This window comes from Chanodichthys erythropterus, chromosome 4, assembly GCF_024489055.1.
Source record: "Chanodichthys erythropterus isolate Z2021 chromosome 4, ASM2448905v1, whole genome shotgun sequence".
NCBI lineage: Eukaryota > Metazoa > Chordata > Actinopteri > Cypriniformes > Xenocyprididae > Chanodichthys > Chanodichthys erythropterus.
This window is the reverse complement of record NC_090224.1, coordinates 23,975,853-23,993,962: the sequence shown is the minus strand read 5'-3', so window position 1 is coordinate 23,993,962 and position 18,110 is coordinate 23,975,853. Positions and strand designations below refer to the sequence as shown.

Genomic DNA, 18,110 nt, shown 5'->3' with positions numbered 1-18,110 from the left:
ATTAGGACAAGGTCTTCCTCTGATGGTTTTGCAGCTGGTGCAGACAGATGTCGAGAGGGCCTTTGAATCATCAATGGTTCCTCTTCTTGTGATTCAGAGTATGTAGAACTGGACAAGGATATTACTAGTTTTGGAGCTGGCTTGTTTGGAAGTGCCATTGATTCTGTGGCTAAATGAGCCAGTTGCTGAGATGCCTTTGGAACTTTCTTGGGTTCCACCACAAAATAGGTATCATCTCAGTTGCTTTTCGAGCAAAATGTTGAGAGGCCCTTTGAACCAGCAAAGGTTTTGCCCCTGATGAAGGAGGTCTGGTCTTGGTGGCTAGTAGAGCTGCGTGTCTCTTGGCCCTTTTAACCTCCGATGGCACTGATGACTTTATGGAGGAAGAACCAGGCAGGGGTTTCATCTCAATGGCTGATAGAGTCAGATGTTGAGATAACCTTTGATGCCCCTGATGAAGGTCTCATCTCTGTGGCCAGTGTAGCCAGGTGTCAAAAGGATCTTTTAAACAATAGTTGTTTCAATGATGAATTTATGGAGGAAGAACAAATTTCATAATGTCTTATTTGATCTTGGTTATTTTGGTCTATATCCTCGTTTTGTTCTAAAAACCTAACTCCCGTTTTTGTAAAACCTGATGATCGTGTTATCAAGCATGATTGGAAAATGATCCAAAGAATATCTTCTGCTTCAATGGAAGTAAGTGAACTTACAATGGATTGATTAACAAGGCTGCCATTTATTATCCTAATATTACGGTCACTGTGAAAAGCGGTGAAAAGCAGTGTGAAAAGCAATTCACATTTATAAAAATAAATGTGAATTGAATTGAAAGTAAGAACATTTGGCCATCTGTATAAAGGAACTGATGTCTCTAACACTTGTTCTAATTCTTTGGTAAATGTAGCTCGAATACAGAGTTTGCTGTATTGCTAATTTATTATTGCTAGCTTTCATGTGTGAATGACTTTGTGCGTGTATGTGTTTCTGCATGGATGTTTGTAATTGAGAGCTGTAAACTGAATAAGCAGTTTAAAATGGTATGTGTGTTGGAGTGTAAATCTCATTTTCTCCTCATTCCTTTCGCCTATTGCTTCATTAGGCCCAGCACTAGCTCTAGCTAGTGGCTATGATCATGGTATATGCTAGCTAAACTAAAAATCACAAGAGTTACATTGTGGAAATCGTGTAGTCCCACAATTTCCCCTTTCCACAACTATATCATACAGTTCATAAAGGAACAGTTCACACAAAATATTCATCATTTACTCACCCTCATGTCATTCTAAACCTGTATGTTCTATTTATGTGTCCATACAAAAAAAAAAAAAAAAAAATCCAGTGTTTTATATTACACTGTTTACAACTCAGTCTTCAACAAATTGATTTTAAATGGACTTCAGCTCCTGTGAATATGCAGCAGAGGCTTGTGATAAGATGATTTAAAGCCATTCATCGCTGTTCTGTAATAAGCTATTTATATTAATAACCCAGACTCAACTGCAGCATTGTAGAAATGCACAATTTCATTAACTTTAGCTGTATAAGAGCAAGATTATAAACTTACAAAAAGGTTTGTAACAAAACTAAGTGTGAGTTTATACCATACTCCATTACATTACACATTTCAGGTAACATAATGACTACTTTTTGATTTATTTTACAACTCACTTATCACATTCATTCAAATAGGATAGTCTTGTAAGATATTGAAATAAAAATACAAAGAGAAAGTTATCAACAACATGAAGTTCATTAAGCGTTACATACATCAGGGTTTCCCAGCCTGGGGTTTGTGAGATTAATGAAAATAAAAATTAAGGATTTTCAAATAAAAACATTCAAAATGAAACACTTACTAAAAAAGATCAAATATTTTATTTGTGAATACATTTTATTGACATGAGCATTTCTGCCCTTACTTTTACTTACCCTTGTAGCTCCAAAATGAACCGGTCATTAAAGCCCAAGATAAAAACAGCCATCCCTGTATAAGTGTAATATATCCACCACAGAAATTAATGGACTAATTTGTTTCTAACAAAACTAAAATCTAAATTATAGTATCACACTTGCAGTGAAAGCAATATTCCACTTCTGAAAGAAATACTTCTTTAGGATTGTCCCGATCCACTGTGACAGTGAAAGTGAGGAGACCAATAATGCAATAAAGGCAAATTGTATTTTAGTTTAGTTATTTTATTAAACATTTACACAGAAACTTATGGAGGTATTCAAAAGAAGAAAAATGTGAGCCTATTTATTATTACACAAGGAAAACTAGCCAGAAAGCAGTTCGCCCACTCACTTGTACAAAACACTAAAGAACACAAACAAGAAAGTCTGTAAATAAGTAAAATACAGGCAGAAAGCAGTTGATGGTGGAGGTCACTGGAAGCGGGCACAGATGTTCCTCTGGGGTCCCGGCTGAGGCCCGGTCTGCTGCTGCTGCTGCTGCTGCTGTAACTGATGTCGCAGCTGCTGGGAATAAGGGTCTTCCAGAGACTTTACTGATACAGTGGTTTTTGGTCCCGTCTTCCATTCGATCCCACTGGTGTCTACAACTGAGGCTTCAACAGTGACAACGTGTGTGCCCAGGATGGAGAAGTTGAGCAGGAACTGTGTGCTGAAGTAATCATTATGAGGCTCCACTTTCTGCTCAATCTCGTTGGTCTTGGAATCAATAGGAATCTAAAACCAAAGTCCTTCATTACTGCTGGAAAAATATTACTGGGGGATGTTACCCACCAACTGAGAACAACTGCCTTAGATGATCAAAAAATGTGATCCAAAAGAACAAAATGGGCCCTCTTTACACCTGGTATCAAGATGTGTTTTGGTTGATTGGATCACAAGTAGACGAAGGAGACACTGTCGTTTAAACCTGGTATTTTAATCAGTCTCTTTTGTCCACTTTCAACCACTTCTGTCCTGATTCCTTCAAGGGGAGTGTCTATGGGCAGGTAAATGTATAGATATTTATAACTAATGGACAACATAAGCTCACACAATTTACATACTGTATGAACACGACATGAGAAGTCAGAAAAATAAACGGAGAGCAGCAGCTTTCGCTTCTGCTCTGACAGTCACAAGACCATGCTGAATACTGTGAATGTGTGTTAGAAATCAGGAATAGTGAGAACATATTGTGCTTGGTACTTTTTTCATCTTCAAAGCAAACTTAGATCTTCAGCCAACAAAGTTTAAATCCTGTCTGGCTAGCACACTTCCCATAATGTTTAAACATTAGGTCAGTAGGCTGAGAGTAGGTGAACTCAGCCCAAAACTCATCTTAATACCATCTGTAAACAGGGCCTTAGACTCTTGGTGGTACTCACCTTGAAGTCTGATCCTGGTTTTGACTGTAAAGTAGAGCTGACTTTAAGGCAGACAGCCTGAATCTTCCGGAACAGTCCCGGAGTGGAGCCGTGCTGCACCACCCCCTCCACCTTTAAAGTCAATTGCTGGTTGTTCTGCACTGGGATTGGCTCATTGGGTGTACGAGGAGATGGAGAGAGAGCAAGCTAAAACAAAAAACAAATTCAAAATGATATAAAGAGCTAATCCTTCAGATAGTTTAATATTTACAAAAGAAAAGACATTCATTTAACACAAAGGGCTATTTAACATGATATATAGTAACAGACATGGATGTAAAGCACTTCAGTAAATATAGGCCTGGTTTCAGACAGGGCTTAGCCTAAACCAGGATTAGGCCTTAGTTCAATTAGGATATGCAAGTAGCTTTTATAAATGTACACTAGAAAAAAACTTTACTGGTGTGCCTCTTGAGACAAATCAATGGCACTGACATTTTAAAATATGGCAGTTCAAGATGTTTTCAGTTAAAACAGCACAAAGATGCATTTTAGTCTAGGACTATCTTAAGCTGGGTTTGTGAAACCAGGGGATACTATACTACTAATATTCTGAGCAACTGACAAAATTTTAATAATCTTATTAAATTTTCAAGGCTGAATATGTGAATGTGTGAGAGAGTGTGTATAAAATGTAAAACTATATTTTATATGTATTATAATATATGTTAGATGCTGCATGAATAATCGTTAAAAGATTCAGCTCTTGATTCAAACACCCATGCAATCCTATTCCTAAGTGACAACGATTCACCTGTGTCTATTAAACCTTTGCCAAGTATGATCATAGTGAATATTCAAATCTGCGTTTGTGCTGCCGCCGAGCCAGAGAGAGCAGTTATCATATAGGTATAAAACCGCTTCACAAACAGTCTTTTCATCCACACAGTATCATTATTTCGGCCTTAAAATGATTCACTTTATCACAGAAGTACTGGGATAAAAGTTTATAGTTTTGATATAAACACTGATGTCAACAGTATTTTTGAAAGTCACTTCAAATAGAGAACCCCAGGAATGACGCATTTTTGTAGGCAAAACCTGGAAGCAAGTTAGCATTTTAGGGCTTCTGGTTCCAACGCTGTAAAGTCTATGGGTTTTTTGAATGGGTTTTTGCTAAATCGCCTGAAATAAGGTCTGTGGTTAACAAAGCCTCTAAATATTTTGATCTATGACATAAAACACACAAGTTATAACCCGCTTGTGATTTTTTATACCTTTACTGGGTCTTAAAAACGTCAGTTGCTAACAAATTGCTAAAAGGGACTACTTCCTTTGGCGGGGACTTTAGACGTCATCATTAAAAACGGGACATTTGGACAGCATTTCTCATAAAAAAGTGGATAAGTATTCATACACAGCGCAGATCATAATCAGCGAACATGTTTTTAAATAAAATTGTTTTTTAAATGCAGTTTGAGGAAGCTTGGTGGTGACGACGTTGATCCGCGACCATGGTGTGCTGTAGTCCGTTTATAGCCTACTGTTAGCTTTTTATATCTGACGACTTTATTTAGGCTTCAAAATGTATTTATGTTTGTTTTAACTTGTAAAGATTATCTTGATAGACAAAACGTGTAAGTGTCATAACCCTTTGTTAAACACAGAGCTTATTTTCTGCGATTTTCCAAAAGTCTATGGGAAAAATGCATAGGCTTTCAACCGAGGGAACCCTTGCGCCGCTAACTTCCGGGTTGGCCTACAAAAACGCGTCATCCCTGAAATACTCTATAAAGATTGTATCAACTGTGGCGACAAGTGACTGGTAAACAAATGTATTTGTCATTGAATCATTCATTCAAGAGATTTGTTCAAAACACTGATTCATGCAGTAATGAAACAAGTGAAGTCTTTATGAGCGAGTCATTGAATAATTCAAACCATTTTTATAAATAATTAATTAAAATTAATTAATTTTTTTTTAATTAACTGTTCTGCTTAGTTTATTCAGTTAGTCTATACAGAATTGTGATTTAAAAAAAAAAAATGCAATTCTCAATTTATCGATATATTTATGCAGCTCTCTCTCTATATATATTATGTGTGTGTGTGTATATATTTATATATATATATATATATATATATATATATATATATATATATATATATATATATATATATATATATATATATTTATATATATATATATATATATAGCTCTGGAAAAAATTAAGAGACCACTGCAAAATTATCAGTTTCTCTGGTTTTACTATTTATATATATGTGTTTGGGTAAAATTGTTTTATTCTATAAACTACTGACAACATTTTTCCCAAATTCCAAATAAAAATATTGTAATTTAGAGCATTTATTTGCCGAAAGCAACAACTGGTCAAAATAACAAAAAAGATGCAGTGTTGTCAGACCTCGAATAATGGAAAGAAAATAAGTTCATATTCATTTTTAAACAACACAATACTAATGTTTTAACTTAGGAAGAGTTCAGAAATCAATATTATAACCCTGATTTTGAATCACAGCTTTCATGCGTCTTGGCATGCTCTCCACCAGTCTTTCACACTGATGTTGGGTGACTTTATGCCACTCCTGGTGCAAAAATTCATGCAGCTCGGATTTGTTTGATGGCTTGTGACCATCCATCTTCCTCTTGATCACATTCCAGAGGTTTTCAATGGGGTTCAGGTCTGGAGATTGGGCTGGCCATGACAGGGTCTTGATCTGGTGGTCCACCATTCACACCTTGATTGACCTGGCTGTGTGGCATGGAGCATTGTCCTGCTGGAAAAAACAGTCCTCGGAGTTGGGGAACATTGTCAGAGCAGAAGGAAGCAAGTTTTCTTCCAGGACAACCTTGTACGTGGTTTGATTCATGCATCCTTCACAAAGACGAATCTGCCCGATTCCAGCCTTGCTGAAGCACCCCCAGATCATCACCGATCCTCCACCAAATTTCACAGTGGGTGTGAGACACTGTGGCTTGTAGGCCTCTCCAGGTCTCCGTCTAACCATTAGATGACCAGGTGTTGGACAAAGCTGAAAAATAGACTCATCAGAGAAGATGACCTTACTCCAGTCCTCTACAGTCCAATCCTTATGGTCTCTTGCAAACCTCAGCCTGGCTCTTCTTTGCTTCTCATTGATGAAGGGCTTTTTTCTAGCATTGCACGACTTCAGCCCTGCCCCTAGGAGCCTGTTTCGAACCGTCCTCGCCATGCACTTCACTCCAGCTGCCTTTTGCCATTCTTTTTGTAGGTCACTTGATGGCATCCTACGTTTGTTGAGTGACATTCGAATGAGTCGGCGGTCATTCCGGTCAGTGGAGAGTCGTTTTCGCCCTCTGCCGGTCTGTAGCTTTGTTGTCCCCAATGTCTGTTGCTTGACCTTGTTCTTATGAACTGCCGTCTTTGAAATTTTAAGGATGGAAGCAACCCGACGCTCACTGTATCCCTCTGCCAGTAAAGCCAGAATTGAACCCTTCTTTTCCTCACTCAAAACTTTCCTTTTCAACTTTTTTGGCATGGTCAATAGTTATTTTTTTATTTCAATTACTTTTGAGGTACTACTAGCACTGTTTTTGCCATCCAGCTGGTCCCACTGCAAGAGGATAGTGATGACCACAGAAGTGTTTTTTTTTTAAACTTTTCCTTATTATATAAGATTTGGTTCAGGTGATCACCTAATCAGCACCTCATTCAGTAGAATGAGGTGTGCCTGTGTTGGAATTCAACAGACATTGGAATGGAATGGCTTCCATACTTGTAGAGATGCTGATTTAAGAAAAAATTGCAGTGGTCTCTTAATTTTTTCCAGAGCTGTATATATACACACACACACACACACACACACACACACACACATTTTTTTTGTTTGTTTGAGGCCATTTTACTTGAATCTAATAGGGAAAAAAAGTTTATCACAACTTCTATTTCATCACAAGCTTTGAAATATGTTCTTTAACTGAGCTAAAACTGTGTGAAGAAATAAAATTATTTTTATTTTGTTGCTTTGAAAATTGAGTAGTTTATTTTTAAAAGTGCCATTGTACAGATTACTTACTTTAATGCTGGTGGACTGAAGCTTCTGGAAGAAATATCTCTGGAATGACAGCGGTACCTTCAAAATGGCTATGACAGCATCACACAGACAGCCAGTGTGCTTGAAATAGAGAGAAAAAAAGACAAATAAAAAAAAAAGAAGAAACAAGAAACAGAAAAATGAAAGTGAAATTATATCTAGGAAAGGTGAATCCAAAAAGATTTGCAGATAGGTAAAGTCTTCAACATTACCAAGTAAGAGACAGGAGGGTGCTTCCTGCTCAAGTTTTCCACTTCCTCCAGGACGTGATTGAACACAGCCAGCATTCTCAGTTCATACTCGCTCTCTGCCAGAACTGATCCATGTGTGCCGAACTCCTGGAAACTGATGTCATCACAATGTGCCAATGAAATATTAAAACTAAAATCTATTGAGTTTAAAAAGCATCTGTTTTATGTTAAGATTCGTTTTATGGATTCACAAGTTACAGTATTCTTACCTGGCCGTTTGTGGATCAATTATCAAAGCCTCAATAACATAAGATACAAGCAAGCAGCTTTGCTGTTGTCTGAGAAAAGTTTTAAGGAAAGTACAGATGTTTTGCAGAGCAGCTTAGGATTCATTTATTGCACATACTATATTTACAATAGCTTATACACTTTAGAAACTCAATCTCTAATCTAAACAAATCACTAATGTATTTTGTATAAAATTAGTATGCTAAACAGTGTAATTTCGGACATAGCGCATGTCTTAAGAACAAGTCTTATCAACTAGCAGTTAGCCAAGATTCTTTTCAGATTCTAATTAGAACAATCTATGTTATGATGCAACTGACTTAAAGTTGACCAGACTTAAAGGTGAAGTATGTAGTTTCTACGACACTAGTGGCACCTAACGGAATTACCAAAATAAAGCAGATTTTCAAACAACCTTGCAAGTGCCCCATTTGTGCGTCGCACCTCCCAAACTCAAAAATCACAAACATGTCTCTACAGGTAAAAATCAGGCTACTTTCAATAAAAGGTTCAACATATTAGGAATACTTTTAGCCCTGTTCCTGTGTGTCAACCGAGTAGACTAACACTGTCTAGAGCATCTATAATAAGCCCTCCCAAAGTATCTGCACCAAGAGCAATTTTTGACATGTAACATAACATTATAAACTGGTACATTTGTCTTACCGAATGGGTGCATGATGATGTTGTGTATTACTGAAGCATCTATTTTAGTGTATTTCATTGCAATGCCTCATTCTCTTTGATGTGTTCATGAACTGTTTAATCTTTGAAGGTCTAAATGCAGGTCTAAATCCCATATACCCGAAGCTGAATGTCTTTTCCCAAGTAACCTTTCAGCCATGATCCCGCACTCTGGCTCAGTCTGCTACAGTAGCCACGCCCCAAACTCTCGCTATAGGTTGAGCTGGAAGGAGATTGACAGATCTGAGCAGAGCGCTCTCGATGTTTAGATTGTGCCTGGGAGGCTCAATATTATACTTTTGGGAGAGATAAACCCATGAATGGCATACTAATAGTAGTCAATGAACAATAAACTGGTTATTTTAAGAGGATACAATTCAACATTGCGGAGGGTGGCATAGTCAGCATCAAATGAAGACTGATAAAGGTCAGCATAGCGGGCCGCCAGACTTCTAAATTCATCCATGGATAATTTCATCTGATCGAATCCAAAAAACATACAATAAACATGCCATTCTCAAACAATTACTGATTTGGGTAAAATACTGAGGGAGTCAGAAAAACAAATACAAAAATATGTAGGCATAGAGATGTATATGTTTTTTAGCACCTGTGTTGAAATGCGGCCGCAGCGCTGCAGGTCACTGCCTGAGGACAGAGCGATGGTGGTGGCGATGGCTGGAGGTGGGCTGGTCTTCAGACTGTTGCAGGTGCAAATGAGCTGGGACAGCGCCTGAAGAGTGTCTATACGTAGCTTCACAAACTCACACTGGAACGTCAGAGGACTCAGTGGTGTACTGGCAGCCTGAAGGCAGAACATGATTAGAATCAGTCACCAAAAAACTGTTCTGTGCTTCAATATGAAAATAACTCAAAAGAAAAATGAACAAAACCAGGCATGACTGGCAGATCCTAACCGTGAGAGATGCGATTCCCTTCTGGTAGGATTTGAGTGCTTCAGAGATGGCGCTCATGGCTGCGCTGTAGTCTCCATCTGAAAGCCCACTGAGGCACTGCTCGGCCTGAGAGAACTCCATCAGACTGTTCAGCCAGAAGTAGAAGTGTTCCGAGGCGACGCGGGTACGAAGGCTCTGGTACAACTCCCTGGAAAAATCATGGCAGCCCTGTGGACATATTTAAATAAAAACGAGAACAGTAATTTTACCATGTATTCAGCTACTAGTGCGAATACATCAACAAGCCTGTCTGGGTGAATCTCACGAAAACTGTCGAGAACTATCCAGGTAAAAAAAAAAAAAAAACCAACACAACAACAACAACAACAACAAATAATAATAATAATAAATATAATAATAGAAATACATGCATATTAAATGGTGCAAATATCAGAAGTTTGATAACTGTAAACAAAAAAGATATTTTTAAATTGTACAGTACAGCAGAGTGTATATCATGATAGTTTTCATGGAAATTATCCTGAAAAGGCTAAATAAATTTCTGAACATATGGTTCACTATAGAAGATGAATTATTGGAATTATATAAATAATGTAACTATATAAATTACAAAAAGTTCAGCAAAATGTTAAAATAAAATAATATGATATTTGGGTAGGACAGAAAAGTCCATGCACTTTTTTTTAGATTTTAAGTTAAAATCTTTACATGTAAACCAAAATATATTAGGTTTTTCACCATAAAACATCTTTAAGCTTTTTCACAGATCATTAAAGAGTGAGAAATCAATGTTAAAAGTACAAATATCCCATGTAGTCTGTAAATTAATATAATCATAAAAACTCCATGTATACAATAATCAAAAAAATTACAAAAATTACAACACTTTTAGATTTGTAGGATGTCAAACTATAGGACACTGCTGTAAATCTCATTTAAAGACAACGGTAACAAAAACATTTTGGTTACAAACTTTCTTCAAAATATCTTCTTTTGTGTTCCGCAGAAGAAAGAAAGTCATACAGGTTTGGAACAACATGAGGATGAGTCAAAGAAAGAAATTTATTTTTTGGGTGGACTATTCTTTTTAACTATTGATTCATTTGCAACATCAGCCAATAAAGTTGAAATGGGCTTCCCTCTCCCTCACAGCCCAGCTCACCATGCGGGAGGCCTGTCTGGCAATGCGGTACACAGTCCAACCATTTGCCACATTCTCCAACTGCTGCCTGATCACTGTCTTAACCTCAGACGAGAGTGAGGCCTGACTGGCGACGAATAATACTGTTGCCAAGGAAACCTAAAAAAAAAAAGCAACAAGACAAATAACTCTTGATCGTTTCAGGAAATAGACACTTTAAGAGCTACATCATTTCTCTATTTGCTCACCAGAAGCTCCTGCTGTTTCTCTGAGGTTCTGTGACTTGCTACCCTGAAAAGGTCCAGCAGGTCTCCCAGCATTCCCTCTGCCAGCACCGGCTGCTGTGTGGCAATAGCAGCCAGAGCCTGACACATGAGCACCCGGGCAGAGTCACATGCGCAGTGCAGCTGCCCAAGCAGGAGATCAACTGAGCTCTGACTGAGATGAGGACAGCTCTTCAACATCTTCACCAAAGAGGTGAGGGCCGTCTGAGTTCAAACAAAAGAGAACAATCCAAGACTTAAAAATACTCAGCATAAACTGAAGAAACAAGGTGCACTCGAAAGCCTCTTTTAGATTTTTGGCAGTTGACTGAAAGGGTTCAGAGTGACAAATTAATTTTTAAACTATTCCATTTAGTCTATAATTTAATATTATCATAAAAACTCCATTCGTTAAATTCTCTTTGTTTAGTTAAAGTCGTTTCTTGTCTGGCTTAAGGAGAATTACATGTTTGGGTCACCAACTCACTACTGCATAAATGTTTATGAGGTCATCAAATTACACCATAATATCATCAAATACACCATAAGGTCATCAAAATACATATTAAAATCCACTACGTACACAGCAAAGACTGCTCAGAGTGCATATGGTCCCTCTCTACATAGAGTTAAAATAACACTGAAGCAGAGTTAATGAGATAATATGCTGTTTGTGGAGATGTTTAATTTAATGTCTTTTATTTTCAGTTGATTACATCAAAGGCTGCGGCTGGAAGTCAGTTGTAGTTATGTTTCTCTTCAGTGGTTCTGCTTGTTAACAGCAGGTGTTCATCACTAATGCTCAATCATAACTTAATCACTTAATTGTCTCATTAACTTTAACTCTGCTTCAGTGTTACTTTAACACTATATAGAGCGGGACCATATGTAATCTGAGCAGAGTTGGTTTAACTCTGGGGATTTTCCTGTGCAGCGGATATAATTGCACTACAAGTTGCAGTGAGGACCTCTTGGAAATTGACCAACATGGATGAGAAGAAATTGTTGAATAAAGTTGTTATTTTTGTTTTTTTTGCGTACAAAAGTAGCACAATGTAGTCACATGGACTATTTTAACAATGTCTTTACTACCTTTCTGGGGCTTGAACGTGGATGTTGTGTTGCAGTCTATCGGAGGCCAGATAGCTCATGGATTTCATCAAAAATATCTTAATTTGTGTTCCTAAGATGAACGAAGGTCTTACGGATTTGAAGCAACATGAGGGTGAGTAATTAATGACAGAATTTTCATTTTTAGTTGAACTAACCCTTTAAAGTCACCATAAAATAAAAAAATAAATAAAAAAAAATGTTCTTGGTATATTGCAGTATTTGTTATAAATGACTTATCCTTGCACATCATTTTTTAAAATTCATGTGCCCTTGTAATCTTTAATCAGAATAACATCCCCTTCCTTTTGTAGCGAGATCTCTTCTATTCTCTTATAATAAGTGTTTACTGGCGCGAGGGTGGGACAACCTGTCACTGACATGTGATCGACCAATAGCAAACCAAAACCATCCAATCAATTCCCCATGGACAAAATCAAGTCCCGCCCTACATTTTTTCCTTGTTTGACAAGCCGATTCACTCGGATGTACATCATAATAGGGAAGAAAAAACCCAACTTATAGCAACTTCCATTCCGTGTCGACTTTAAAGGTAATGTTTTTAATAAACAATATTTGTTGTAATAGTTGAAACTCTCTTCACTTCTTGATAGCAGTCAATAATATATGTGGTCTAAATATATATATTAAAAAAAGTACATATATCTTCTGTGGAAGTCTCTAGACTAAAAAAATGTATGTCCAATAATGGACATTTGCTCCGAATGCAATGAAAGGATGTCCTACCTGCCTGTCAACATATGCATTTCCATACCTCCGCGCACCTGCTGACAGACAGTCAACCGAGCGCCACAAACAAACAGCAGCCGCCTTTTACAGTTCCTCCTGAACCAAAACAACAAGCTTATACTGTGTTCACACCATGTTGAATTACTGCAATTAAGAGATGGCAACCAGTGACGTTCTCCTAAGAGCTGTTTACATCCTCAGGCTTGGAGTTTCTGTGGCAACACTATCAACACCAAAATGAATCCGCAGCAGTCAGGTGGTACAAGAAAGAGCTCTGCAAGTTGTTTACATTCATTATTATTGTAATGTTATGTACTTCGAGACATGAGTTAATTTAACGCAGTCTCTGGTGACGCATAGCAGACTCTACTCTGGCTGTGTACGTTCATGTGTTTTTAAGGAGGCGTGGCTTTGGAAACGCTCTGAATGGAGGATTCAGGGATGTTAGCATTCAAAACTAGCTTTCCATTGCTACCCTACCTTTAAGTGTCAGTTGTTCTTGGCCAGAATATGCTGCAATGTGGAGGACTACTGAAATGTGGAACCACTGCAAGAGCTGAAAGGTATTTGGGACAAGTCGTGTATTCTAAGCTCTGTAAACCTTTGACTGACACTCACTTGAAGTGTTGCCTGTGCAGTTTTACTGTCATCTTGACTGCAGAGCAGAATGAGAGACTCCATCCCCATCACTGTTTCTTGTTCCAGCTGGATCACCTCTGACAAAATATTTAGATTAACAAAATTTTTGTTTAAACATTTTTTATATTGAAGTCAAGGCTATGGATATCCTTTGTCTATACAACCCAAATTAATTATTCATGAGAAGAAACCAACCTTTCTCTGGACAAGAAACAGCGATACTGGTCAACACAGTGATTCCATGGGCTGCCACTGCCAGGTTACTATGGTAACAGCACTCCTGAGCCAGCTTCACCAGGTCAGTGTGACGGGGTGCTGGAGACGCCTCACCTGCGTCATCCAGAGAGATTAGGTGGTTATGGTCACATTGTTACATGAGAAATGTAAAAACACATCATGAAATCTTTTGCATAAATGCATTTTTAATAAAGTTAATCTCTAGCAAATATGTAATGATGAGTTTGTACCTGTATTAGGGCTGAAGTAGTGTTTAATAGCGATGGTACTAGATAGTGTGGAGAGGACAGACAGCATTCCCAGCTTCAGACTGTTGTACGGGGTGCTGAGAGCGCACTCACATAACACCTACAAACACATATCTTGGAAATTACATATAGACATTCACTGTAGTAAGAAATGAACCAGCTGTCCCATTAAAACTCTCTGACCTGTATGTTCTTCCTGGTCCACAAGTGAGGAGCTTTTTTAGCCAAGAGCTTGAGATCCTGAATGGCGAGTCTTTTCACTGCTTTTCTGGGGTCCTCCTTCAAGTACTGGAGAAGAAGACGAATCTACAAGACAAAGGGGGGAGGGGTTTAGTTCTTAAGAAATATTAGAAGGAAAACAATTGTATGAGGAGGACTGAACTACACATTGACATCCATAGACAAATCATCATTTTATTTCACAGTAAAAAATATAGGGAAGGCGTAGGACATACGGCGTAAGCTTTTTGAAGAATATGGAAAGCCGACGCACGTGCAAGGTGATAATTTGTGTTTATAACGCATATACAGTTGTATTTTTTTTTTGAAAATGACAGATCGTTTCGCTAGATAAGACCCTTATTCCTCGTCTGGTATCGTTTAAAGCCCTTTGAAGCTGCACTGAAACTGTAATTTTGACCTTGGGGAGGCCATTGAAGTCCACTATAAGGAGAATAATCCTGGAATGTTTTCATCAAAAACCTTAATTTCTTTTCAACTGAAGAAAGAAAGACATTAACATCTTGGATGGCATGGGGGTGAGTAAATTATCAGGAAAATCAGGAACATTTTATTTAAAAGTGGACTAATCCTTTAAGACAATACATGGAAACAATATCTACAGTCTGACCTGCTCAGGGATATCGACGAGTGAGGAGGTGGCCAGCTGGGTGAAGGTGTGTAGAGTGACGATAAGCATGGCTGTGGATGGGTAGGAGGACACCAGCTCCTGGAGTAACTCTCTGCTGCAAGAGGCCAGACTGGCGTCATGGTGCATGTGCTGCAGCATCGGAATCAACTTCAGCTTCAGCTCCACTGGAGTATCCAATCCTTCGGGTCAAAAACACACAATCCATCAGACTGCAGACCACTTATCAAATGAAGAGGATCAAATGAAGATCACTCACATGAGGAAAACACATACCTTGAATCATTTCACTAATCTTGTTGCAAATCCCTGCAGCAAAATCTCTGGGGAAAAAAAAGAAAAGACAATGACTAAAATGTTTACGTTCAAAATTTTTCTCTCTAAATAGCCATCAGCCCACTTTATACACTGCCTAGCCAAAAAAAAAAAAGTCGCTGTTTCCATTTTAATAGGCAAATATTTAAGCGTCTTTGGATGGATGGATCATTATTACAGTGATTATTATTTTTCTAGCATGTTATATGTTTGCCAACGGTTCTTTTAACCCTAAAAGATGGCGGGTGTAGCTTTTCTTAAACAACCATGTATTAGGATATATCATAGCCATTCCAGGATGACAATTCACCAGGGTTAAAATTGTGAAGAAATGGTTCAGAGAGCATGAAGAATCATTTTCACACATGAATTGGCACCTCTGAGTCATAACCTTAATTTCATTTAAAGTCTTTGGGATGTGCTGGAGGAGACTTTACAGAGTGCTCACCTCTTGCATTGTCAATACAAGATCATGACCAAATGATGTACCTCTTGATTGAAATAAATGTTGTGATGTCATTTCCATCAAGAGCATCAATTTTTGGTTAAGATCTTGTATTGACAATGCAAGAGGTGAGCACTCTGTAAAGTCTCCGCCAGCACATCCCAAGACTTTTAATGAAATTAAGGTCTGGACTCTGGAGGTGCCAATTCATGTGTGAAAATGATTCTTCAGGCTCTCTGAACCCTGGTGAATCTTGACATTGTCATCCTGGAATATGGCCATGATGTGACTTCCTACATGGTTGTTTAAGAAATGAAAAGCTACACACTCAATCTTTAAGGGTTAAAAGAACCGTTGCCAAACATATAACATGCTAGAAACATAATAATCACTGCAATAATGGTCCATTCATAGATTCTTAAGTATTTGCCTATTAAAATCCAAACAGCAACGTTTTTTGTCCAGGCAGTGTAATAATATAATATAATATAATTACCACTAAATAATTTAATTTTCTTTTTTCAAAATAATATATTTTTTTTATTTCTATTTTTCCTGTTATACAAGAAAAACATATTCAATGAAAAAGACAGGCATTATTTCCAGGGTTTTTTATTATCGTTGACCAAAACTAAAACCACTTACTTAGAGTGTGATGAGAAACTAGCAGCTGCAAAAATAGCCGCTTCTACTTCAACATTATCATGAGAGTCCAGACTTTGCCGGATACTATGGTGGGCATTTTTCCTCTCTGGAATAATGGAAGCTAAGCTTCCCAACATCCTGTCAAAATGCATAGGACACAAAAACATATATTGATACAACATGTACAGTCACATTTTACGAGGAAGCTGACAACAAACATATGACTTTTGTAAAATAAAATAAAAGTACCTGAGAGTTATTGCTCTGGCAACAGGATCATTGCTATGGATGACAGAAAACACTCTTTTGACAAACTCATCCACATTTAGGATCTTCTCCAGGTGTTTCTCGCTCAGCTGTGTAACCTTCAGCACACAGAGTCGCAGAAAGTTGTTCCTAATTTGACAGGGGTGAATGTATAAATTCAGAACTTTGCGAAGAGGAGCAGTAAGTTACATAGCATTATTATAAACAACTGTCATTATTCAGAAACATTTGACAAATCAGATCGAGCATTTCAGCCAGGTAACAGTATACAAACAGTCTCAAAGCTAATGAATATAGATTTTATTTAATGCACACAATTACCCAAGTCTAAAGATGTCTGCCAGTTTCAGGAAGGCAGAGTTGATGAGGATGGGAAAGGGATACTTCTGAAAGAGTTTGGGGAAAAGGACCACGGCTTCACATTGCTCGCCCAGTTTACAAGACCTTAAACCTTTAGTTGAGCAAAAATAGCAGTTAGTTAATGTGTGTTTTGCTGTTTTCATTATATTTGTAGGATATCTACAGATTTCATTTTTTGTCAATATAAACAAAGACAGTGCTGCTTTATCAGAACGGATAATATATAATGTATGTATAATTTAAGCAAAACACGCATTCATGCACACGTGTGTGACTGTTTGGTGTTTATAAAGAAGCACCTTTATCAAGCTCCATCAGCGCTGAATTGGCGTCCAGCTCCTGCTCGCCGTAAGCAGCCTCCGACAGAAACGAGCGCGCTGCGGACAGCGACATTATTTAGGACAAGATTGCGAATAATGTGGAACGATATACTGCTTTTTAAAATCAATATTTTATTCGTTAGATTAGATCGAGTTGGTGCATGAAGTTTGAAGTGAGTAACCCGGCTGCAGTGCAGGTCACGTGACCAGGATGTTGCGTCGGGTTTCCGTCGAACAACAATGAACGCTAGAGGCTGTAACCCTACCCATAACTCCATCCCTCCACCAATTAGATCCACAGAGGTGGAGCTGGACCAGGTCAAGCTCAACCCATGACACGCCTCATTTGGCTCTGCAGTGAGCGCCACTAGAAAGCCACCGTCCGAGTACCAAAGAGGGCGTGGCCTATGTATCGGCGTTAACTCTGATTGGTCCTTGCCTCTGTTTATTAAAAATCCACATGCTCTGCTTGCTTTCTTTCTTTCTTTCTGTTTAATTACGCAATAATATATAATATATATATATATATATATATATTTTTTTTTTTTTACACATATGGGGGAAAAAAATTATGAATAAAAAACAGCAGTAATGTTGATCTTTTTTTTGTAATTCACAACCATAAATAATCTTCATTCTTACAAATAAATTAAAAAATAACATGAATAGCAAGTTAAATGCAAAGTATTTCCCATCTGATATCCATTAAATTGTATGGACGCCCATTTCAGCACAAATCATGCTTTGGTAAATCATAATTATGACAAACATTTTGAGTTACTAAGTCACAATTATGAGATAAAATGTAATAATGACATAAAAGAAGAAATTATGACTTTTTTTCAAATTACAATTATGGTTTAGTAACTCATAATTTCGACTTTTCATGTCATAATTGTGTTTTATTATAGTATTTAGTATTTTAGTATAGTCATAATTTGTTTAATCTTATATTAGTAAGTCATAATGTAGATTTTTTTATGCCATAGTCATATATATATATATAT

General features: G+C 37.6%; 1 protein-coding gene across 2 annotated transcripts; it reads right to left on the bottom strand.

The window, feature by feature from the left end:
* Positions 1 to 2,221: 2,221 nt before the first annotated feature.
* Positions 2,222 to 17,576, bottom strand: ints7 (integrator complex subunit 7). 2 transcript variants are annotated; one of them, XR_010894925.1, is made up of 21 exons: positions 17,083 to 17,576; positions 16,745 to 16,874; positions 16,406 to 16,552; positions 16,157 to 16,294; positions 15,028 to 15,074; positions 14,734 to 14,933; positions 14,067 to 14,189; positions 13,866 to 13,983; positions 13,594 to 13,728; positions 13,378 to 13,475; positions 10,885 to 11,124; positions 10,658 to 10,795; positions 9,496 to 9,702; positions 9,189 to 9,383; positions 8,953 to 9,056; positions 7,876 to 7,944; positions 7,628 to 7,760; positions 7,398 to 7,496; positions 3,342 to 3,527; positions 2,749 to 2,953; positions 2,553 to 2,691 (listed from the first exon to the last, which is right to left on the bottom strand). XR_010894925.1 is itself a non-coding variant. In XM_067383377.1 (20 exons), the coding sequence occupies exons 1-20, from the start codon at positions 17,174 to 17,176 to the stop codon at positions 2,389 to 2,391; spliced, it is 2,904 nt and encodes a 967-aa protein (XP_067239478.1). In that variant the 5' UTR covers positions 17,177 to 17,576; the 3' UTR covers positions 2,222 to 2,388. The 2 variants fall into 2 exon arrangements, 1 of the variants encoding a protein (XP_067239478.1); XM_067383377.1 differs by lacking the exon at positions 2,749 to 2,953 and having other exon boundaries at positions 2,222 to 2,691.
* Between the last annotated feature and the right edge of the window lie 534 nt (positions 17,577 to 18,110).

What these genes read in the sequence shown, in the direction of transcription:
- ints7 (XM_067383377.1), bottom strand. Translation starts at nt 17,176, where the DNA reads ATGTCGCTGTCCGCAGCGCGCTCGTTTCTGTCGGAGGCTGCTTACGGC. An exon ending in CTGCACAGGCAACACTTCAA is followed by an intron (nt 11,125 to 13,377) that starts GTGAGTGTCAGT and finishes GTTTGAACTCAG; the next exon opens with ACGGCCCTCACCTCTTTGGT. An exon ending in ATTGATCCACAAACGGCCAG is followed by an intron (nt 7,761 to 7,875) that starts GTAAGAATACTG and finishes TGATGACATCAG; the next exon opens with TTTCCAGGAGTTCGGCACAC.